The sequence below is a fragment of the Microcaecilia unicolor genome, chromosome 2, assembly GCF_901765095.1.
Source record: "Microcaecilia unicolor chromosome 2, aMicUni1.1, whole genome shotgun sequence".
Taxonomy (NCBI): Eukaryota; Metazoa; Chordata; class Amphibia; order Gymnophiona; family Siphonopidae; genus Microcaecilia; species Microcaecilia unicolor.
Genome location: NC_044032.1, coordinates 631,651,277 through 631,676,178, shown reverse-complemented (window position 1 = coordinate 631,676,178; position 24,902 = coordinate 631,651,277). Strand labels below are relative to the sequence as shown.

Here is a 24,902-nt window from a genome sequence, read left to right as displayed (position 1 = left end):
GGCGCGCGGCACCCCCCCAGCAGCGTGCACCCGGGGCGGACTACCCCCCCTTGGTACTTCACTGAATAGCCTTTCATCTCTGCTCTTTATTATCGATCCCAGGCATATTTCAGTTCTTTTACAACATGGACTTCCTTCACCCCTAGCACTAGACTATTTGAGGCGTCTTCTTTTCTTAAGCCCCACATTTAATTCAACACCCATAGCCCTCCTCCCACCCTGTACATCAAATTCTATAATCATTTTAAGCTGCCACTAAAACTAATGAAGCTGCTGTCTGAAACATTTATTCACCCAGGGCTTGATGTCCAGCATATCTTGACACCCCTGAAAGCCCGATGTAGCCATACTGCCCCGATTAGACTTGTAACCTTTTCAAGGACAAAAGACAACAGCTGTATGTTAAACATTTCTTCCAGTATTATATTTATACATCAAAAGTGAAAATGATTTTAGATTCATTTGGCTCCTTTGACTAAAGTGCGCTTATGTATCTAGCACACACTAAATGCTAAGAAGCCTATTTTATTCCTATGGGCTTCTCTGCATTTAGCATTTCTTAGTAAGATGAGCTCCCCTTGTTTGTTAGTACATAGGGACCAACATTTCACTGTGTGTGTGTGTGGGGGGGGGGGGGGGGGTAGAAAAACCAACAAGGAGGAATTTCAGTTGGGCAGACTGGATGGGTCATTTGGTCTTTTATCTGCTGTAACTTAGGATGTTGGTTTGAAAAAATATATATATTTTTAATTCAGAGCTTAGCAACCAAAATTATCATGACATTTCTGAATTAAAAAAAAAAATAGCAAACCTTTTTTTTTGTTTGTTTGTTTCTGTTTGGCAAATCACAAATGGGGGTCAATGTTCAAATCTTTTTCCTTGACAATGTACCATAGTAGATGATAGATGAAAGCCACATTTGCCCATCTGGTCCTTTTGATAATGTATGTAGGGTTGTAACTGCTGCTCTGTGCAGGTTACTCCTCTCGTTTCCATCCCCCCCCCCCCCCCCATGCTTTAATTGAGAGTTGATGCTACTTATTTTCCCACTTAGTTCTTATAAATGTGTCTTGAGTACCATTGCAACATGTTTTGGAGTGGAAGTGGGGGAGGGCTCAGCACCCATACAGATAACTCCAATATCAGTGGTTCCCAAACCTGATGCTGGAGGCACCCCAGCCAATCAGGTTTTCGGGACCTCCACACTGAATATTCATGAGATTTGCATGCAGTGGAGACAGTGCATGCAAATCTCTCTGGTGAAGAGATGGCTCCAGGTCCAGGTTTGGAAATCACTGTCCTTTGCATTAGCATTGTATTTTCCATCCATAATGCCCCCCCTCCCCCAAGCCTGACCCAGTCTAGGCTAGCCCCGCAGAACAGACAGAAGAGCAAGCAGCCATCAGAGCAGGAAATCTTACTGCATACCTGTGCAGCCTGAAAAGCAAAAGTAAAACACACAGGCTTACCTATCATCTGAGGGGGCAAGTTGGGCCAGCCCTGTCAGATAGGCAAATGGACAATGCAGTAGTATAGACTCACTTCCAGACAGAAAAAGCCTCTTAATGCAGACCATACTGCTAAATCCCCAGCTGTGTCAAAGGGAAATCTACTCTTTCTAGGGCAGGGGTAGCAAAAGGTTCTACAGATAATGCCCAAGTCCCCCCCACCCCTTCCTAAAAAAAAAAAAAAAGGATTATGTAGTGGTAAAATGGGAGAGCTGGTTTAGTTTCTACAAACATTGAAGTGGTTTGTTTGTTTGTTTTTTTCCTTCCTTGAAGCTTGTTTGCTCATTTTTTCCTAGGTGTAGCTCATCTCCACCCATGGAAAGTTTGTGCTTTGCTCTAGAGACTGGTGTTTTAACAGGCGTGGTAGGGTTTCTCCTGATCCTTGGAAGCTGGCTGCCTTCCTTGCCTGACAATTGCAACTCTCAACAGTGAGCAAGGGTAACTGTTCTTGGAACAGCACTGCAAGCTGCAACTCCCTTCTGTACCTGAGAAGCAATTGGACTCTGGGGGACAACAGGCAGCTTGTTATCAACCTACAGCAGAAAAACACTTCTCTGATGGTAAGAACGCTGTAGTAAGATGCTTAATTTTTTTTAATCTTGAAAAGGGGGAGGGAGGAATCATACACAATGATATTTAAAATTTTTAAATAGCAAAATGTTAGACCAAGCCCTGATAAAACAAGCCAACAGAAGACCAAGGCTAGCTGGAAATGTGTCCCAACCCATTTCTCTAGGGCTAGGTTCCAGGCCTTGCTATTCTCCTCTGCCACTGTACTTTGCTCTGAAACATCTTAGCTTTGATTTCGTGTTAGTGCTATTACATTTTTCACAGTTTCTAGTGATAGCCATCTTTCCAACATGTATGTACCAGTTTGTAGTATAATTTAGGCATCTTAGAATGACGCAGCATCTTGACTGAGCATCAGGGGTACTGAGGAAGGGGCTGCACAACACTGCCAGCCTCAGCAAAGTTACTCATACTGCTGCAATAAAATAAAAATCAGCAAGACATTTGCCTCAAAAAGCCAGCACTGAATTCTAAAAAAAAAAGTTATATATATATATATATATATATATATAGTGCTGTTACAATGCATGTTAGTCTTCAATTTCACACATTCAGGGAGGACAGTATATTCAGTATAATCTAGAATTCACTGAACAGTCTCCAATTCAGGCCTCCAAAAAGGTTAAAATGTATATTTATAAAGAATCTCTAAGTCGACTAGGCCATCTCTCTCAACCTGACACTTAAAAAAAAATTGTACATATTCATATCCCATTCAAACAACCCAGCTTAATAAGATAGCTTCTTAAAATAAAGGCCCAATTCAAAACGGCTTTACCTTAATTCCATGCCTAGGGCAATGCTGTGAAAATTAGAGAACATGAGGCCAAAGACTAGAAAGTCCACTCTCACTTGTGCCATCCTGATGCAGTACTGTAGAAAATGTGGGATACAAATGCAGCAAAATAAATAAATAGAGCTGACCAGAGTGCAGGCTGTAGATAGGTGGAGATTTCCAGGATAAACAAAGTTATGGGGCTGGCAGGAGGGCAACAGCTGCATAGCTTAAGCCACAGAGCTAGTTAAAATCTAACATGAACCAGGGAGATCTCAATGTGAAAACCCTGTTTCAAAAAAAAAAAAAAAAAAAAAATCACACACAAAACAAAACCCCCTGCGCTTTTGCCTCTGGAAATCCTTGTGAAAAAAAAAAGTCAGACATTTCTTGTGGCCAGAGCTGTTAGCCTACATGACAAATGTACAGAAATCTCGGGCAGACTTTTACCAGCACTACATTAACACGTAGAAAAAGTTAATCTGAGTAATTTGATGCTACTTAAACAAAATCTTTTGTTGGAAACCCCACAGGACCCTTTTGAAGAAATGATTTGCCCAACTTGTTCACTAAACTTTCATGAAATGTTCGTTTCTAGATAACCCCATGAAGCACACATCACTGGTCTATAGGAAAAAGCTTAATCTTGCACAGAGGTGGCCTTTGTTCTAACGCCAGCGTCCTGCTCTGCCTTCCCTACAGTTGACGTTTCCACAGGTTCTTTAGCCACAGCCACCCTTCCCTGTGGCTCTGTAGGTGTTGCAGTGCTCTGGTTCTGCTCTGAGGCCTCTTCAGCACCGGCTTTCGGCACAGTTCCCAGGACCTCCTCAACAGCTTCTACCACAGCTGCCTTGCCATCCTCCTGAACGGTTACTGCTAATGTCTCCACTGCAGCTTCTCCCGGAGCTGCTTCAGCGGTCACCGCAATAACCTCCACGGCAGCTGCTTCAAGGACGTCTTTGCTCATCTCAGCGGATACAGTCTCCTCACCTTCTAAAAAAAAATTTATTTAATACAACAAAAAGATTGTTTTTTTTTTTTAAGAAAACAAAACATAAAAACAGCACATGCAGCAGAAAACAAAACATGATGCTAACCCAGTGCCTTCTACCATTTTATGCAAACAGAAAACCTTCACAAAAAAAAAAAAACAGGAGTCTTCTTAAAAGTAGCCATCCAGAGAAGATAACTGGACCATGGAGCAGCAGAAATGGCTTCCCTCATTCTAGAATGTGTCGTCATTTGTTCATTTTTATATTAAAACTATTTTATTTCATTATAAACTGCTATGGTCAGCTACTGCAGCACTCAGTAAAGCATTGTTGTAATTGGGCTTTGTTGCAGGAACCAGAACACCATGGGAATCTAATTACTGGTGATGAATGCAGTTGGATTATTCTAGGCCGAGTGGTCTCTTATAGTGACACGAAGTAGCAACCAGCATCAACATTTTAGAAATGTGCGTTTGTTGTCATTTATTTATTTTTATTGCATTTGTACCCCACATTATCCCACCTACTTGCAGGCTCAATGTGGCTTACAGAGTGTTGTTATGACATAGTCATGACAGGATCTTGTATACAATCGGTATCAAGCAGAAGATGTATATGAGGTATTAGAGAAGGAGGTGTTAGAAAGGGTGGTGTAAGAGGTGTATTGGGTGGTGATTTGTGTCGTTAAGGGTTCTTTTTGTAGGCTTTGTTGAAGAGATGTGTCTTCAAAGATTTGCGAAAGTTGATTAGATTGTCCATGGTTTTCAGGGCTGTGGGTAGTGCGTTCATAGCTTTGAGGAGGGTAATTGTGTTGCACCTTGGTTTGCTCAGTACAAAAAAACTGTACCTGTAGGAAGCTTAACATTACACCAGCTTTCTTAGCCGGCTTAGTATACCCTAAGGAAGGCAACCTGCCTTGATGTACGGCTCCTTGTTTCCCTTATTACAGACCAAACTGACAAAGGCTACAGCAGCTACAGAAGGTGCGATGGCTTCCATAAGATGAGCTATGAGGCCTTCATTAGAAAATGATGATTGGGAAATAAATAAAAGTGGAAGAATCATATTCCCTTAAGTCCCACTATGTGAAGGGTCTCTGTTTGCTTTTAAATAAATGGTAGTAAAGAGCAAGGAGTTAACAGTAATAAACATGAGAACAAAAGAAAAGGAAAACTGATTAAACAGGAAGTATAGGCTACGGACAATGATCTCCAATTTTTCATGTATCATAACAGCTGTTGAATGGTTCCCAGTCCCTTGCCTACATCTCTCATCAGGTCCAATTTTGGGGGTAACAATAGCAGGCTAAGTAAAGCTGCTTGTTGAAAAAAAGACTTGGGTATTATTGCACACAACCTGAAAACCAGATCCGCCCCCATCTTCTGGAGAAACAGATTTGGGACTTGCTCTCTAACACATTAGACTCATGGGTTAAAAAACATCCACACTGTTTTTGCTTGCATTAAATCAAGTGTGATTAGCAGCTTTTTTATATAATCACTGTACCCACAAATTTAGTGCCACCATGCTATTAGTACAGACTGTTGTAGCATCAGATTAAGAATGGTTGATACTTCTCGGTTTAAGGCTTGAGTTGCATTGCTTTGCTTTCCCAGTTCTGGATGCATCTCGATGGCCACAAAAAAAAACCCCAACCCCCCCCCCCCCCCCGAACAGTTGCTAGACGAAAGCAGGCACCAGTATGGCACACCAAATATGATTTAGTGGATGAACAGACCGAATACGGCTAGAATTGGGCACCTGCCTGAATCAGAGATATAAATTAAACTTTGCACAAAGACTGACAACTTCAGAGGTAAATAATCAGACTTTGGTCATTAAAGTGAAACATCAACTTAAACGAGATGTGTAGCCAGACCTCAAGGTGGGGGGGGGGGGGCACATTTGGGTCACCGCCTCTCCGCTGCTGTAACATCTTGGCTAATGGAGGTCCTCAACCCCCACCAGCTTTAGACTTTGTCCAGCGCTGGTCTCTGGCGCCGCCTCATTGCCTGCTCCTGCTCTCTTCCCCTCACGTCTGGCATACTCCTTTTAGTGAAACTGAGCACGCTCAATTTCACTAAAAGGAGTGTGCCCGACATGGGGGGGAAGAGACGGCAGGGCAGGCAATGAGGCGGCGCCAGAGACCAGCGCTGGGGCCCAGGCCCCCACCTAGCTACGCCACTGACAAACAGCAGTTACACAGACTGCCAGTGCAGAGAACAGTGAAAAGTGTCGAGTCTGTGTTCATCCAATCCTCTTTGCTGTGCCCTACTACTGTGACAGTGTGTTCTCACACCAAACGATTGTTCATTCTGGACTGTCTGAACTAGGTTAATCTCTTGATCGCTGCTCCTAGTTTGCCTTTGACTGCATAAACAACTCTGTTCAGATTTCGATGCCTGTTGGCGCTGAACAGGTGGAGCAGGACGACACACGAGCCCTAGCCACACCATAATTTTCCTGCCAGCTGTCACTTTTTCTTACCCGCTAAGCAAGAGGGAGATTCTCCTTTTGCTGCTCCACCCTTGGATCCTTGACTGGCTCTGGCCGCCAGTACTGCATGCTTGTTAAAATGGGAGAGTAACGGCTTCCAGTTTCTCACAAGAAACAGAAGTAGCTGCTTAACTGATTTTATATTTTAAAAATGCTTTTATTTATGAATTTGCAAATTTACACACGATTCTTTCTTCCTGTATTTCTTCAATCAAGAGAACATTAAGGAAATGTATAGCAAAATAATTACAAATAATCTTCTTCCTTAGACCACAACAACAGATCGGAGTGGGTGGAATTAATTAGGAGTATATAGCAGTGGCGTAGCCAAGGGTGGGCTGGGGTGGGCCCAGGCCCACCCACTTTAGGTTCAGGCCCACCAAGTAGCAGCATACCTATAATGTGGCTGGCAGGGACCCCAAGCCCCACCAGCCCAAAACTCCCAACATCTTTTTGCTGCCGGTGAAAATCTGGTATTTAAAAGGTATACGGGGGAGAGGGGATGTTTGAAAGACCATATGGTATGCAGGCAAGAGAGGGAAAAACCAAATCACTTGTAGGACAAGGCGAAGTGCTGCCCACCCACCTTGGGTCCAGGCCCACCCAAACTTGGGTGTCTGGCTACGCCCCTGGTATATAGAAGAAAAAATAAATATCTAGCAAATCAAACCAAGCACTTGCATGGATATGCTAAAAGAAAAATTGCAACAATATTCCTAGTCTCAGAATGCATAGCCAAAAAGGCCTCTCCTCTCGAGGAATTTTAGTCACAGCTGGAAATATCCAGATCTTCTGACCATAAAACAAACTCTGAATGATGAACTCTACAGTCTGAAGACTGCAATTAAATATTGGTTAAAGACAAAGTAAATTCTCCGAGGACAAGCAGGCTGCTTGTTCTCACTGATGGGTTGACGTCCTCGGCAGCCCCCTCCATCGGAAAGTTTACTAGCAAAGGCCTTTGCTAGTCCTCGCGCGCCCATGCGCACCGCGCATGCGCGGCCGTCTTCCCGCCCGAAACCGGCTCGAGCCGGCCAGTCTTCTTTCGTCTGCGCTCGGTACGGTCGTGTTACGCCGTTCGTGCCCCAGAGAGTCGACCTCGCGCGTCCTTTTCGACGTGTTTTCTCTTGTTTTTTCTTCTAAAAAGTTCAGGAAAGCGCTCCGGAAGTGTTCCGGAAGACCCTTTCGTGTTTTCTGCCCTTCCCGTATTTTTTCTCAGCTTTTGCCCCGTAAGTTTTCTTTCGTTGTCGGGGTAGGCCTAGTTTGGCCTCGGTCGAGATTTTTCTCCCTCTAAATTTTGGTGCTTCAATTTTCGCCATTTCGGCTTTTGATTTCGCCGGCGTGATTTTTCCGCCCATGACATCGAAGCCTTCCAGCGGCTTCAAGAAGTGCACCCAGTGCGCCCGGGTAATCTCGCTCACTGATAGGCACTCTGCGTGTCTTCAGTGTCTAGGGGCCCAGCACCGCCCTCAGAACTGCAGTCTGTGTTCCCTGTTACAAAGGCGGACTCAGGTAGCGAGATTAGCCCAGTGGAACGTTTTGTTCTCGGGCTCTTCGTCGACATCGGCACCGGAGGCATCGAGTGCATCGACGTCGTCAGCGTCCGGACCATCTTCCTTGGCTGCCGCTCCATCGACTGCATCGAGGCATCGGACCTCTGCATCGGCGCCGAGGCATCGGGCGACTGCATCGACGTCGGTGGTACCGAGACTTCGTCTGCTGATGTCGTCAGACGGAGGTGCATCGTCAGGAGTGCAGGTGAGGGCTGTCCATTCCCCTGCTGGTGGCGGTGAGCCTTCGGGTGGGTCTCCTCCTACCCTGAGGGCTCCTGCGGTACAGCCCCCCGGGATCGACCCTCTTCGGTCTCGGCCCCGAGGAAGCGACGGATGGATTCTACGTCCTCCTCGTCGGTGCCGGGGAGCTCCGGTGACATGCTTCGGAAGAAGTCGAAGAAGCATCGACACCGGTCTCCTCCCCGTGTCGGCACCGAGAGCTCTGGGTCGCCGAGGGATTCGGCACCCAGCAGGCATCGGCACCGAGAGGACCGCTCACCCTCTGTTCAGGAGGTGTCGATGCGCTCCACTCTGGACAGCCCGGAACAGCCTCCTCGCCCGGAACAGGTTCTGACGTCGACGCCTGCATCGACCTCTCAGCCTTTCTCTGCAGCCACTCTAAACGAGAGCCTCCGGGCCGTTCTCCCAGAGATTCTGGGAGAGCTGTTGCGCCCTACCCCTCCGGTACCGGCGGTGCTTGCGCCTCCGGTACCGTCGAGCGTGGCGCCGGCTGGCCCATCGCCCAGGTTGAGGTCCCCGACGTCGGTACCGCGTGCGGTGCCGACCGCGGCCACCTCCCAGGAAGGCTCCCCGACTACGTCGGCAGAGGGAGCTTCGCCGATGCGGGCCAGGGAGTCTACCTCTCGACGCCCCCACCGTGGACGGGGTTCCACCGAGTCGAGCAGGGCGAGGTTGCAGACACAGGTTCGTGAACTTGTGTCTGACACCGAGGGTGAGGCCTCGTGGGAGGAAGAGGAAGATCCCAGATATTTCTCTGACGAGGAGTCTGAGGGTCTTCCTTCTGATCCCACTCCCTCTCCTGAAAGACAGCTTTCTCCTCCCGAGAGTCTGTCTTTTGCTTCCTTTGTCCGGGAGATGTCTACGGCCATCCCCTTCCCGGTGGTTGTGGAGGACGAGCCCAGGGCTGAAATGTTTGAGCTCCTGGACTATCCTTCTCCACCTAAGGAAGCGTCCACTGTTCCCTTGCACCATGTCCTAAAGAAGACATTGCTTGCGAACTGGACAAAACCTGTAACTAATCCCCACATCCCCAAGAAGATCGAGTCCCAGTACCGGATCCATGGGGACCCAGAGCTGATGCGCACCCAGTTGCCTCACGACTCTGGAGTTGTGGATCTGGCCCTAAAGAAGGCTAAGAGTTCTAGGGAACATGCTTCGGCGCCCCCGGGCAAGGACGCTAGAACCTTAGACTCCTTTGGGAGGAAGGCCTACCATTCCTCTATGCTCGTGTCCAAGATCCAGTCTTACCAGCTCTACACGAGCATACACATGCGGAACAATGTGCGGCAGTTGGCGGGCTTGGTTGATGCTCTTCCCCCTGAGCAAGCCAAGCCTTTTCAGGAGGTGGTCAGGCAGCTGAAGGCGTGCAGAAAATTCCTGGCCAGAGGAGTTTATGACACTTTTGATGTTGCGTCCAGGGCCGCTGCTCAAGGTGTGGTGATGCGCAGGCTCTCATGGCTGCGTGCCGCCGACCTGGAGAATAGACTCCAGCCGCGGATTGCGGACTCGCCTTGCCGTGCGGACAACATTTTTGGTGAAAAAGTCGAACAGGTGGTAGAGTCTCTCCACCAGCGGGACACCGCATTCGACAAATTCGCCCGCCGGCAGCCTTCAGCCTCTACCTCTACAGGTAGAAGATTTTTCGGGGGAAGGAAGACTGCTCCCTATGCTTCTGGTAAGCGTAGGTACAATCCTCCTTCCCGACAGCCTGCGGCCCAGGCTAAGCCCCAGCGCGCTCGCTCTCGTCAGCAGCGCGCGCCTCACATCCAAGTGTCAGTGCCGGGCGACCTGCCGGTCGGGGGGAGGTTGAAAGCTTTTCACCAAAGGTGGCCTCTCATAACCTCCGATCAGTGGGTTCTGCAAATAGTCCGGCAAGGATACACCCTCAATTTGGCCTCAAAACCTCCAAATTGTCCACCGGGAGCTCAGTCTTACAGCTTCCAGCACAAGCAGGTACTTGCAGAGGAACTCTCCGCCCTTCTCAGCGCCAATGCGGTCGAGCCCGTGCCATCCGGGCAAGAAGGGCTGGGATTCTATTCCAGGTACTTCCTTGTGGAAAAGAAAACAGGGGGGATGCGTCCCATCCTAGACCTAAGGGCCCTGAACAAATATCTCATAAAAGAAAAGTTCAGGATGCTTTCCCTGGGCACCCTTCTCCCCATGATTCAGCAAAACGATTGGCTATGCTCTCTGGACTTGAAGGATGCCTACACTCACATCCCGATACTGCCAGCTCACAGACAGTATCTGCGATTTCAGCTGGGCACACGCCACTTCCAGTACTGTGTGCTACCCTTTGGGCTCGCCTCTGCGCCCAGAGTGTTCACAAAGTGCCTAGCTGTGGTAGCAGCGGCACTTCGCAGGCTGGGGGTGCACGTGTTCCCATATCTCGACGATTGGCTGGTGAAGAACACATCCGAGGCAGGAGCCCTGCAGTCCATGCAGATGACTATTCGCCTACTGGAGCTACTGGGGTTTGTGATAAATTATCACAAGTCCCATCTTCTCCCAATGCAGAGACTCGAATTCATAGGAGCTCTGCTGGATTCTCGGACGGCTCGCGCCTATCTCCCAGAGACGAGAGCCAACAACTTGCTGTCCCTCGTCTCGCGGGTGCGAGCGTCCCAGCAGATCACAGCTCGGCAGATGTTGAGATTGCTGGGCCACATGGCCTCCACAGTTCATGTGACTCCCATGGCACGCCTTCACATGAGATCTGCTCAATGGACCCTAGCCTCCCAGTGGTATCAGGCCGCGGGGGGTCTAGAGGACGTGATCCACCTGTCCACGAGTTTTCTCAAATCCCTGTATTGGTGGATGATTTGCTCCAATTTGACTCTGGGACGTCCCTTCCAAATTCCTCAGCCACAAAAAGTGCTGACCACGGATGCGTCCCTCCTGGGATGGGGAGCTCATGTCGATGGGCTTCACACCCAAGGAAGCTGGTCCCTCCAGGAACGCGATCTGCAGATCAATCTTCTGGAGTTACGAGCGATCTGGAACGCTCTGAAGGCTTTCAGAAATCGGCTGTCCCACCAAATTATCCAAATTCAGACAGACAACCAGGTTGCCATGTACTATGTCAACAAGCAGGGGGGCACCGGATCTCGCCCCCTGTGTCAGAAAGCCGTCAGCATGTGGCTCTGGGCTCGCCGTCACGGCATGGTGCTCCAAGCCACATATCTGGCAGGCGTAAACAACAGTCTGGCCGACAGGTTGAGCAGGATTATGCAACCTCACGAGTGGTCGCTCAATTCCCGTGTGGTACGACAGATCTTCCAGGTGTGGGGCACCCCCTTGGTAGATCTCTTCGCATCTCGAGTGAACCACAAAGTCCCTCAGTTCTGTTCCAGGCTTCAGGCCCACGGCAGACTGGCATCGGATGCCTTCCTCCTGGATTGGGGGGAGGGCCTACTGTATGCTTATCCTCCCATACCTCTGGTGGGGAAGACTTTGTTGAAACTCAAGCAAGACCGAGGCACCATGATTCTGATTGCTCCTTTTTGGCCGTGTCAGATCTGGTTCCCTCTTCTTCTGGAGTTATCCTCCGAAGAACCGTGGAGATTGGAGTGTTTTCCGACCCTCATCACGCAGGACGAGGGGGCTCTTCTGCATCCCAACCTCCAGTCTCTGGCTCTCACGGCCTGGATGTTGAGGGCGTAGACTTTGCCTCTTTGGGTCTGCCAGAGGGTGTCTCCCGCATCTTGCTTGCTTCCAGGAAAGACTCCACTAAGAGAAGTTACTTCTTTCATTGGAGGAGGTTTGCCGTCTGGTGTGACAGCAAGGCCCTAGATCCTCGCTCTTGTCCTACACAGACCCTGCTTGAATACCTTCTGCACTTGTCTGAGTCTGGTCTTAAGACCAACTCCGTAAGGGTTCACCTTAGTGCAATCAGTGCATACCATTACCAAGTGGAAGGTAAGCCGATCTCAGGACAGCCTTTAGTTGTTCGCTTCATGAGAGGTTTGCTTTTGTCAAAGCCCCCTGTCAAGCCTCCTACAGTGTCATGGGATCTCAATGTCGTTCTCACCCAGCTGATGAAACCTCCTTTTGAGCCACTGAATTCCTGCCATCCGAAGTACTTGACCTGGAAGGTCATTTTCTTGGTGGCAGTTACTTCGGCTCGTAGAGTCAGTGAGCTTCAGGCCCTGGTAGCCCAGGCCCCTTACACCAAATTTCATCACAACAGAGTAGTCCTCCGCACTCACCCTAAGTTTCTGCCAAAGGTCGTGTCGGAGTTCCATCTGAACCAGTCAATTGTCTTGCCAACATTCTTTCCCCGTCCTCATTCCTGCCCTGCTGAACGTCAGCTGCACACATTGGACTGCAAAAGAGCATTGGCCTTCTACCTGGAGCGGACACAGCCCCACAGACAGTCCGCCCAATTGTTTGTTTCTTTTGATCCCAATAGGAGGGGAGTGGCTGTAGGGAAACGCACCATATCCAATTGGCTAGCAGATTGCATTTCCTTCACTTACGCCCAGGCGGGGCTGGCTCTTGAGGGTCATGTCACGGCTCATAATGTTAGAGCCATGGCTGCGTCGGTAGCCCACTTGAAGTCAGCCTCCATTGAAGAAATTTGCAAAGCTGCGACGTGGTCATCTGTCCACACATTCACATCTCATTACTGCCTGCAGCAGGATACCCGACGCGACAGTCGGTTCGGGCAGTCAGTTCTTCAGAACCTGTTTGGGCTTTAGGATCCAACTCCACCCCCCGAGGGCCCTGTTTGTTCTGTTCCAGGCTGCACTCTCAGTTAGTTGGTAAATTTTTTAGGTCAATCTCAGTTATGTCCTCGCCGTTGCGAGGTCCAATTGACCATGGTTGTTGTTTTGAGTGAGCCTGGGGGCTAGGGATACCCCATCAGTGAGAACAAGCAGCCTGCTTGTCCTCGGAGAAAGCGAATGCTACATACCTGTAGAAGGTATTCTCCGAGGACAGCAGGCTGATTGTTCTCACAAACCCGCCCGCCTCCCCTTTGGAGTTGAGTCTTCCCTTGAAGTGTATTGTCTTGCTACATACTGGACTGGCCGGCTCGAGCCGGTTTCAGGCAGGAAGACGGCCGCGCATGCGCGGTGCGCATGGGCGCGCGAGGACTAGCAAAGGCCTTTGCTAGTAAACTTTCCGATGGAGGGGGCTGCCGAGGACGTCAACCCATCAGTGAGAACAATCAGCCTGCTGTCCTCGGAGAATACCTTCTACAGGTATGTAGCATTCGCTTTAAGAATGTTGCTCTCAAGAGAATTCAGTTATAGATTCTTCCAGAATTGCAGACCATCATCATCATGTGACTCCCGACTCCGGCTGCCCTCCGTATCTCCCTGGGTCTTTTTCTGAGTAAACAGGAAGATAATAAATCTGTTCAAAAGGTGGAATAGCCTCAGAAGACTCCAAAACTTCCATCAAATATTTCGTGAATAAATCTAAAGGCAACATCCCAGGAGACTGAGAATTCCAACAGACGAATGAATATCCAGCTGTTGATGTTTCCAATCTACTCAATCCTTCAATGAATTGCTATCTTATCCACTGCAACAGTAGCTTTTAAAAACATGAAAGGTCTAACTTCATCTTGAATCTGCTTAACTTGGCTAGTAAGTTGTCATTTAACATCTGCTAATAATTTAGTCAGTCATTCTTCCACCTTATTAGCCATAATGGTTACCTCTACAGTTGACTTGAAGACAATGGAATCCAATTTCTGAAGAACATTCCAGATCTTATCAAGTGTTACATCTGCAGGAGCTTGTAGCAAGGCTTCAGCTCCAGTAATCGCCAACCACTCTGCATTTCCATCCACCTCAGGTCCACCTTGGAAGACACCATCACCACATCTTCAGGGGCACATATTCCAATCCCCAACATAGACATAGTTGCAGGACAGGGAGGAGTGCTAGGAGCCACAGGGGACAACCAGATCTTATGCTCCAGCAGGGCGATCATTCTTTTCTCATGCTTCGCAGCAGGGCTCACATCTCCAGTAACCGACGATGGTCCGACGCCAAAGCAATACAGTCTGCTGGACTAGGGGTACACTGCAGGCTGCAGAGGCAGCAGACCTCACTGCTCCTGTCTGCTTAGTATGCAGCACATGTAGCAAAAAAGCAACAGACAAAGTAAAAATAAAATCCAACAGAAAACATCCGTGCTTCTCTCGGCATCAGAAGCTTGGTGCCATCTTGGTCACTCCCCAGCCTCACAGTTTGCTGATTTTAAACATGCAGTGCTGGCAGTCAAAGCTGGTCAAGGACAGAGTGGCAGCAGCAGGAATATCCCGTCACTCTGCAGATGATTTAAAAGGTGCTGATGTTGGGAATGTGAAAAGTTGTGGCTTACAGATTCATGTAGGAGCAATGGGGTTGGCAAACAGGGGCTTCCACCACATGACGTTGAGGATAGGTGGCTGGTCGCCAACTAACAAGTGGGAGAAAGTATAGAATGAGACACTGAGGGGGAGGGGGTTAAAGGTGGCATATGTAGGGAAAGTGAAGAAAGAAGAACTGGGGTTGGGGATGGACCTTTGTTCCTCCTCTGAAAACAAAGGTCATTTCACGGTCCCCAAGTGCACGGTCTGGTGAAAGCACATTTGGTAAAAGTACTGTAGTTACGAAGGGTAGAAGCAGTGGAGTAGCCAAGGGTGGGCTTGGGTGGGTCCAGGCCCACCCACTTTGGGCTCAGGCCCACCCAGTAGCAGCACACCTATGATGTGGCTTACAGGGATTTCCAAGTCCCACCAGTTGAAAACTCCCAACAACTGTCCCTCCTGCATTCCTTGTAAATAGCAGATCTTCGCCTGCAGCGAGCAGCAGCTGATACAAACAACTCACACCAGCCCCACAGCCTTCCCTCTGACGTATTCCTGCCTATGCGGAAACAGGAAGTTGTGTCAGTGGGAAGGCTGTGGGGCCAACATGAGTGCATTAGTTGCTGCTCACTGCTGGTGAAAATCTGCTATTTAAAAGATATGCGGGAGAGGGGGGATGTTTTGAGAGACCATATAGCATGCAGGTAAGAGAAGGGAAGGAGAGACCAGATCACCTGTGGGATGGGGCGGGATTCTTCTGCCCACCCATCTTGGGCCCAGGCCCACCCAAAATTGGGTGTCTGGCTACGCCCTTGGGTAGAAGAACCTATAAAGCTAAGCATGAGACAACACTACATACTCTGTCAAGTTAGTTTACAAAACAGGACATGCATTCCTGGTTAGTCACATGGACCCCCCCCCCCCCCCCCCCCAAAAAAAAAAAAAAAAAAAAAAAAAGTAACCTGAAATTGAAAACTGAGCAAAGGAAGAAGGAAAAGAAAACAAGGCAGTTGGGGAAAAGAAAAGAACAGCATCTGACAGCCCAAATGATCACATTGAAAAAGAACAGACTGACAGCCAAACTCAACATTCAGAGCATTTTATTGGAGCATAATACACAGGAGTATCCATCCAAAACAGCCGGCACAGCACTTGTAAGCTTAGCAACAGTGCCTTTGGTTCTAATATTATTTCAAAGTGTTCGGCACAGCTGGGTGTGCGATGGCTTTGAGAGCACGAAGGTTAATTATTCCATGTCAGAAAACTGTGACATTTAAAGAGGAGAGTCAGGCTGCCAGGCACACGCTACTGAAGGACTGTCCTGTGTCTTTTATCTCCTCGTGTTTGGAAAGATTTCCCCCTGGGATTTTACTCTGGAAAGTGTAAAAGTAGAGTGAGAATTAGAAATAGTGAATTAATTGCCAATTAATTGCCATTTTTATTAATAAAAATAAAAAAAAAATCAGAAGTTAGGGAGATTTTTTAATTCAAATTAAAAGAGGACGGCCAAAATCATATTTAAAAAGAAGAAATGAGAGGATGTGGAGCAGACCACAGTTCCTGCACGCTCCCTAATAAAGCTGTTTGACATACCCAGTTCTGAAAACCTCAAGGGCTGAACAACTGGGCCGACAGACATTCCCACTCCCACCCTCGTGTCAATCTCAGAGATAACTGTGTGGGGGCAGGGTTTACTTTCTGTTCAGATTGTGTTAAATTCTGATCCATCTGCACAGAAATGTCCCAATACTCCAACACATTACGCATGGATTAGTGTTCTACTAGTATTCATCTTTACTGATACAGAAACACTAAAGGTCATCCCACATAGAATGGCCCAAGGACAATCTCTGTATGATTTCTTCTAGCAGAATTTAAAGTTTCAATAGAAAACATGGAGAAAGGAGCTTACAACGTTCTCCACAGTAGCCAGTCAGTGCCCAATTGGTCAGACTTCAATATTAAGACCAGTGTGATCCTATGCCATAATTATTTTTTTTTGTGTGTTAAATGACTTAATTTAAAGGGGGGGGGGGGGGGGGGGGGAGGAGGACCACTTAGTTGGGCTAGGTTAAGGTCAATAAGATTTTACTGTTAACATCTTTTGAGTTAGTGGCCAGTCTGGTCAGGCTTATACTATTACATAGTAACATAGTAAATGACGGCAGAAAAAGACCTGCACGGTCCATCCAGTCTGCCCAACAAGACAAACTCATATGTGCTACTTTTTGTGTATACCCTACTTTGATTTGTACCTGTCCTCTTCAGGGCACAGACCGTATAAGTCTGCCCAGCACTATCCCCGCCTCCCAACCACCAGCCCCGCCTCCCACCACTGGCTCTGGCACAGACCGTATAAGTCTGCCCAGCACTATCCTCGCCTCCCACCACCGGCTGGCTCTGCCACCCAATCTCGGCTAAGCTCCTTAGGATCCGTTCAAGACTTAAGGCAATGTTTGTACTACCTGGGGGGGGGGGGGGGGGGGAGAAAATTGCGATTTCTGTGCTAATGCTGCTGCTCATATGAAGCATGATTCTGGTGTTCAATGTAGGTTATATTTAACTAGTTGGAGTTGTTCAACATGCTGGGTTATCAATAAAAATAGTTGGAAATAAATGATTGAATTTGATCACAGGGCTGCAATATTTCTGCATACTCTGAGGGCATCCTTTCACCCACTCCATGACCTCAATAGCAGGTTATAGTTAAGTCTTCATTTATCAGGCTTCCTCTATAGGTGCATATATATTTTGAAACTGTGTTTTGTATTCGATATTGATCCAATGTTTGTCCCAAAAATTATTAGAATGGTTCAAAAATCAGCAACTGCGATCACAAAGTACATTAAGCAAAAGAACAAAATAATTGCAGATAATTCGTTTGTTCTTTTGCTTATTAATAGATTTTGTAATCACCGTTGATTTTGAAGCCTTGTGTGTTTAACAGTCTAAATCCTGGGGGCAAACATTTGATCAATATTGAGTACAAAACACTTTTTTATTATTAAATTTATTAATTTTAAACATTACAACAAGAAAATACTTGTTATTGAAATACAGCCATGATTCATAAGAGGAAATTAAACAACATTTAAGGAAATATCGTAGAATTATACAGATATACAAATCGTATTCTATCAAATTCCTATAACAAATTTTTTTGCTTCATTAGACCACATTAAGGTGAGAGAGGGGTCGGTGGAATTTAGAGAGGATTTAAAACAAGTATTTATTAACAAAATTAGAAGAAAAAAAAAAAAAAGATAGTGGCTTAACATTCCCACGTTATATTTATATCGTTACTGCTGCCTTGAATCAAGAAATGATTTAAGGTGTTCAGGTGAATAAAAAGTGTATTTAATCTGACCCAATTTAACAATGCATTTACATGGAAATGCCAAGAAGAAGTTCCCTCCTATATCAGATGTTTTTGATTTTAACGCAAGGAAAGCTTTCCTTCTTTGTTGGGTAGATTTCGCTACATCAGGGAAAATCTGAACTTTAATTCCCCCAAAACAGGTTTTCAAGTTCTTAAAATAAAGTTTCATTATATTATTCAAATCCTGTTCAAAAATGAATGACACAATTAAAGTGGATCTTTCAGTATTTTCATCCAATGTCTGTTCCAGTATTGCTGAAATATTATTTAAGTCCAGATTGACTTCTTGAAGCTCTTGAAAACACTTTTTTTTTGGAAATAGTGTGCACCTATAGCGGAAGCCCAATGAATGAAGATAAATATAACCCAAAGAACCACCATATTACTGTTAAGGTCTTGGAGGAGGTGAAACTATATTTTGAGGGCATCCTCTGTTTGCATATTATTTAATACTTTCAGAAATACTGCAGCACTGTGATCATTTTCAACAATTGTTTGAAAATTTCATTTTTGTGGCATAGAATCACACTGGCCTTTACACTGAAATCTGTATTGGTCCAGTGTTTGGGAACAGCAATTGCTGGCATGTACACAAAGCTGCCTTCGACCCTCTGCTCAATTTTAAAAAAATCAGGTTGTGTTCAGAACGGGGCTGCCATGACCAAACTCCTGCAGTGTGCAGCGTAAGCCTGCATAGCACTCTTATTCCAACATAAGCACCATCTCTCTCATTCATTAGGACAGGAAGCGTTTCAAAAGCCTCTTAGTGCAAACATGACCCAGAAAGCGCCTTCTGTTAACTTACATCCTATACTAAGCCTTTGGCTTTCCTGGTGGCCCAAGTCAGCATTAAAGAATTTAGACAGAAAAGACAAAAAGCAAAAAAAAAACAAACACACACTTACCATTTCCAGCTGGAAAGAAAAAGAAAAATAATTTCAGAAGTTATTTTTTTCAAAAAAAAGCATTCAAATACACCCACATCTTTGATAAAAGATCCATTTCAATGAAGAGGCCACTCAACAGAAGATGGGGCAGGAGTTCTCAACCCTGTCCTCAAGACACACCTAGCCAGTCAGGTTTTCAGGATACCCTCAATGAATTGGAAGAAATCACTATGAAAAAGTCACAAGGAAAAAAAAAAAAAAAAAAAAAGAGTAGGATATCTAATGGCACTTCCAACACAAAATCAAGGAGGCGCGAGGTCCATATAGGTAAAGTTACAAAAAAAAAAAGTTCTTACCACCAACTCGACACGAAGCTGTGTCCCTCAGCACTGTAGCCAAAAATACCAGAAAAACCAGAGATAGCCTGAAATGGCTATGTATGGAGTAAAAGGCACCTGAAGAGAGGACTTTCAAGTGCAAGCAAGTTATGAGGCAAAAATTATTTTTGCAAACTGCAATTCCTCACACTGCGATGAAGGCAACACCACCAAAACACAGCTGTGTCGAGTCTGAAAAAGACTTAACACAATAACTTTTTTACCTATATGGAGCTTAATGTCTCCTTGGTTTTATGTTGAAGTGCTATCAGATACCCTACCCTCAATGAATATGCATGAGAAACCTGCATACAATGTTTTAAAATTTCTCCTTAGTTTGTCAATAATATAACTTGAAAAGCTATAGTGACTTAGCTTTTGTATATTATGCTGTGCTCGGCTTATGCTCCACAAAGTTTCTCTGTACAGCTTCCTCAGGAGCTACCGGCAATAAGACCATCTCTAAATATTCACCATCATTCACACTGTCATCATTTCTTGCCAAATATGTGTAAAATCTTAGATCTGTTAAGACGTATGGAGAGTGCTTCACCCTCCGAGATTACACCCATCTGTCCAGGGCACACTCCACACAGTCCCATATCGATTGTTTGCTGCTTGCCCGGCAGCTGTTTGGTTCAATAGTCAAGGCGGACATACAGTGGTGGAAATAAGTATTTGATCCCTTGCTGATTTTGTAAGTTTGCCCACTGACAAAGACATGAGCAGCCCATAATTGAAGGGTAGGTTATTGGTAACAGTGAGAGATAGCACATCACAAATTAAATCCGGAAAATCACATTGTGGAAAGTATATGAATTTATTTGCATTCTGCAGAGGGAAATAAGTATTTGATCCCCCACCAACCAGTAAGAGATCTGGCCCCTACAGACCAGGTAGATGCTCCAAATCAACTCGTTACCTGCATGACAGACAGCTGTCGGCAATGGTCACCTGTATGAAAGACACCTGTCCACAGACTCAGTGAATCAGTCAGACTCTAACCTCTACAAAATGGCCAAGAGCAAGGAGCTGTCTAAGGATGTCAGGGACAAGATCATACACCTGCACAAGGCTGGAATGGGCTACAAAACCATCAGTAAGACGCTGGGCGAGAAGGAGACAACTGTTGGTGCCATAGTAAGAAAATGGAAGAAGTACAAAATGACTGTCAATCGACAAAGATCTGGGGCTCCACGCAAAATCTCACCTCGTGGGGTATCCTTGATCATGAGGAAGGTTAGAAATCAGCCTACAACTACAAGGGGGGAACTTGTCAATGATCTCAAGGCAGCTGGGACCACTGTCACCACGAAAACCATTGGTAACACATTACGACATAACAGATTGCAATCCTGCAGTGCCCGCAAGGTCCCCCTGCTCCGGAAGGCACATGTGACGGCCCGTCTGAAGTTTGCCAGTGAACACCTGGATGATGCCGAGAGTGATTGGGAGAAGGTGCTGTGGTCAGATGAGACAAAAATTGAGCTCTTTGGCATGAACTCAACTCGCTGTGTTTGGAGGAAGAGAAATGCTGCCTATGACCCAAAGAACACCGTCCCCACTGTCAAGCATGGAGGTGGAAATGTTATGTTTTGGGGGTGTTTCTCTGCTAAGGGCACAGGACTACTTCACCGCATCAATGGGAGAATGGATGGGGCCATGTACCGTACAATTCTGAGTGACAACCTCCTTCCCTCCGCCAGGGCCTTAAAAATGGGTCGTGGCTGGGTCTTCCAGCACGACAATGACCCAAAACATACAGCCAAGGCAACAAAGGAGTGGCTCAGGAAGAAGCACATTAGGGTCATGGAGTGCCTAGCCAGTCACCAGACCTTAATCCCATTGAAAACTTATGGAGGGAGCTGAAGCTGCGAGTTGCCAAGCGACAGCCCAGAACTCTTAATGATTTAGAGATGATCTGCAAAGAGGAGTGGACCAAAATTCCTCCTGACATGTGTGCAAACCTCATCATCAACTACAGAAGACGTCTGACCGCTGTGCTTGCCAACAAGGGTTTTGCCACCAAGTATTAGGTCTTGTTTGCCAGAGGGATTAAATACTTATTTCCCTCTGCAGAATGCAAATAAATTCATATACTTTCCACAATGTGATTTTCCGGATTTAATTTGTGATGTGCTATCTCTCACTGTTACCAATAACCTACCCTTCAATTATGGGCTGCTCATGTCTTTGTCAGTGGGCAAACTTACAAAATCAGCAAGGGATCAAATACTTATTTCCACCACTGTACGTCCATGTGTTATTTCGGATCATGCTTAGATTGGAGTCCATGAGTACCAAGTGCTTCGGGTCGCCGTTGGATCTTTCCTTTGGAACTTTACAAGGACTTATCTTTTCGTGTCAGGCACTTAAAGCGTTGGAAAGACTAAAACCCATAATACCCCCCCATGAAAACAACCCTATCATTTAATGGGACGCCGCGAAGCCGGTTTTGCGAGAGGAAAATCATTGGTTACTCTCACCATGTCCGAAAGGTTAGGGATTGGGAGATAGTGCGTTTGGGGTCACCAACCGCGTTCCACACGTCGACTTTTCAGGCATACACATTGGGTAGACCACAGGCAACAGGTTTTGTACCTTTGGATGGTGCTAAATTAATTTTTGCATCAGCGGGCCGCTAAGTCCCAAGCTTATTACAAATATATGTTATACCAGCTCAGTGATAAAGTGGTTTGCCTGTTAGATCTCCTGGTTTCGAGGAGAAATTCTTGTCAAAAGATTATAGCCATAAGCGATGGGAAGGGGTGGGGGGGGGGGGAGAGACAGTGTATGAAAGATGAGGACATCTGTGAAATTTTTTTATTCTTTTTACAGGGGGATTTACACTACTCTAATGGATGATGTATTGGCGAGCAGTTTATATCTCAATAATTTAGAGCTGCCCTCCATGTCTCAGAAGGATAAATATCTGCTGAACACACCTATAATAAACGAAGTGCACTGGGCAATTCAGCAGAGTCCGCTTTTGAAGGCCCCAGGTATGGATGGTTATCGAGCTGAGTTTTATAAAAATTGTGGAAAGCAGTCCCAGGGAGACCAGTTTTCTGCCAGGAGGCAAAGTGCGGAAGAGTGGTCACAATGGCAGGGAGTTTCAGTTTCAGCTGAAAATGCACTTGCATTTTCGGCCAAAACTGAAGCATAGTCAAATCCAGAATTCGGGCTGGCTTCGGCGCTGAAGTCGAAACTCTGTTGGTCTCTACTTGTACCTCTAACAAAGAAGAAAGGAATAAAGTGCATCAGTCTATGCTTTTAAAAATCAAAACAGAAGGGGGACACCCGGAAAGATGGCGTCTTGAGCGGTCACGCGTTTCTGAGCTCCTGACCCTTCACGATTTTGCCTGCTGTATAGGAGCTTTTCCCCATGTTATACATGGGGAAAAGAAAATGGAAAACCGGGGTCAGCCCTCCGCCAATCCTGAAGAAAACCTTACCCTGCGAAAGACGACTCTGGAGAGGTTTGGCATTCAGACGTCAGAAATGCTGGCATCCACTTCGGCTGGATCCGCGATGCTGTCGGCGGATCATAGCATAGAGGGAGCCTCGTTAAGCCCTCCCTCTAACGCAGCTCCCCCATGACCCGGAAGCAGTTTGGTGTCTGCTGAGGAACAGCATTGAGAGACGCCCGGTGAGCAGCTGATCTCCCAAGCTGCTGGAGGAGGACCCACCGCTACCTCGACCCCAGAAGTTTTAACAACTAGAGATATGCGGGCAAGTAAGCCTTTCTCTTCTGATCTGGGAGCTGCCTCCATTGGTGTTGGGGGATATAGAAAACCATGTGATGACCATGGAAGCCCTGTGAGATGCTATACAGGGACTGAACTCTTCCCTTCTCCAGGTAACCCCTTTAGGGGAGAAGTTTCTGACTTAAAACAATCACATCAAATTTTGTCTGGGAAAATAAATCTACAAGAGGGAAAAACTGAATTACTAGAAGGAGAACTTAAACTGCAGAGCTTTGCAACATCAGTCATTAAGGAGAGAGATATTTTAGCTAGGAAGCTAGAATATTTAGATAATCATGGGAGGAGGAATAACCTGAGATTTTTAAACTTTCCTAAATCGCCATTAATGCCTGCTATAGAAATGTTGAAAAGATACTTTGGAGCAATATTGGGAATTCCGGCTGAGGGTTTTCAACCCATTTATTTTTTAGTTACATTTGTACCCCGCGCTTTCCCACTCATGGCAGGCTCAATGCGGCTTACATGGGGCAATGGAGGGTTAAGTGACTTGCCCAGAGTCACAAGGAGCTGCCTGTGCCTGAAGTGGGAATCGAACTCAGTTCCCCAGGACCAAAGTCCACCACCTTAACCACTAGGCCACTCCTCCACTGTTGCTACTATTTGAGATTCTACATGGAATGTTGCTATTCCACTAGCAACATTCCATGTAGAAGTTGGCCCTTGCAGATCACCAATGTGGCTGCGCAGGCTTCTGCTTCTGTGAGTCTGACGTCCTGCACGTGCAGGACGTCAGACTCACAGAAACAGAAGCCTGCGCAGCCTTCTACATGGAATGTTGCTAGTGGAATAGCAACATTCCATGTAGAGTCTCCAATAGTATCTATTTTATTTTTGTTACATTTGTACCCAGTGCTTTCCCACTCATGGCAGGCTCAGTGCGGCTTACATGGGGCAATGGAGGGTTAAGTGACTTGCCCAGAGTCACAAGGCGCTGCCTGTGCCTGAAGTGGGAATCGAACTCAGTTCCCCAGGACCAGAGTCCACCACCCTAACCACTAGGCCACTCCATATTCGGTGCCCAATACATAAGTGGAATCAGAACTCCAACCGTGAATCCTCAACCTGTGTTAAATCTGACCGAATTCTTGGAGAGCTCTCTGGAAGTAGTTACTGAACGAACAACTCTTCTAGTAACTTTTGCATTAGAACCAGACAGAAATGACGTATTTCGATTATATGTCGGACATATGGATGCATTGTTCTTTGGGGCCAAGATTTGGCTTTTTTCCTGATTTAGCTAAAGACACGCAAAAGAGAAGACGAGAATTCTTGGGTTTAAAACCAAAGAATACTAGCTTTAGGTGGAACATTTGTACTAAAATTTGCTTGTAGATGTTCGGTGTCTTTAAATTTGACAAATTATATGTTTTTTTGACCCAAAGAAATTGCAGGAATTTGTAATATCCAAGAAAGGTGTAAGAGGTGCTTCCCTGAATGCTCCCACATGTTAACTAAATGCTAACATAGTAACATAGTAGATGACGGCAGAAAAAGACCTGCATGGTCCATCTAGTCTGCCCACGATAAACTCATATGTGTATACCTTACCTTGATTTGTACCTGTCTTTTTCAGGGCACAGACCGTATAAGTCTGTCCAGCAGTATTTCCCGCCTCCCAACCACCAGTCCCGCCTCCCATCACCGGCTCTGGCACAGACCCCGTATAAGTCTGCCCTCCCCTATCCTAGCCTCTCAACCACCAACCCCTCTTCCCCCCGCCACCCAATTTCAGTTAAGCTTCTGTGGATCCATTCCTTCTGCACAGGATTCCTTTATGCCTATCCCACGCATGTTTGAATTCCGTTACCGTTTTCATGTCCACCACCTCCCGCGGGAGGGCATTCCAAGCGTTCACCACCCTCTCCGTGAAGAAATACTTCCTGACATCTTTCCTGAGTCTGCCCCCCTTCAATCTCATTTCATGTCCTCTCGTTCTACCGCCTTCCCATCTCCGGAAAAGATTCGTTTGCAGATTAAATTGGGTAAATGTCGGCATTTCCCTGCTCTAACTGAATTGATCTATTATTCTTTATTTTCATGTTTTCCTAGTATCT

The 24,902-nt window shown here is 46.4% G+C and overlaps 1 protein-coding gene across 1 annotated transcript in view; it reads right to left on the bottom strand.

Annotated features, from left to right (window-relative positions):
* Positions 1-1,818: 1,818 nt before the first annotated feature.
* MGARP (mitochondria localized glutamic acid rich protein) overlaps positions 1,819-24,902 on the bottom strand; it is a 51,678-nt gene continuing 28,594 nt past the window's right edge. The window contains exons 4-5 of the mRNA XM_030191726.1: positions 18,723-18,731; positions 1,819-3,846 (exon numbers count right to left, since the gene is read on the bottom strand). Of these exons, the coding sequence (XP_030047586.1) occupies positions 3,494-3,846; positions 18,723-18,731 (362 nt within the window). The 3' untranslated portion in view covers positions 1,819-3,493. The remainder of the gene's footprint in view (positions 3,847-18,722; positions 18,732-24,902) is intronic.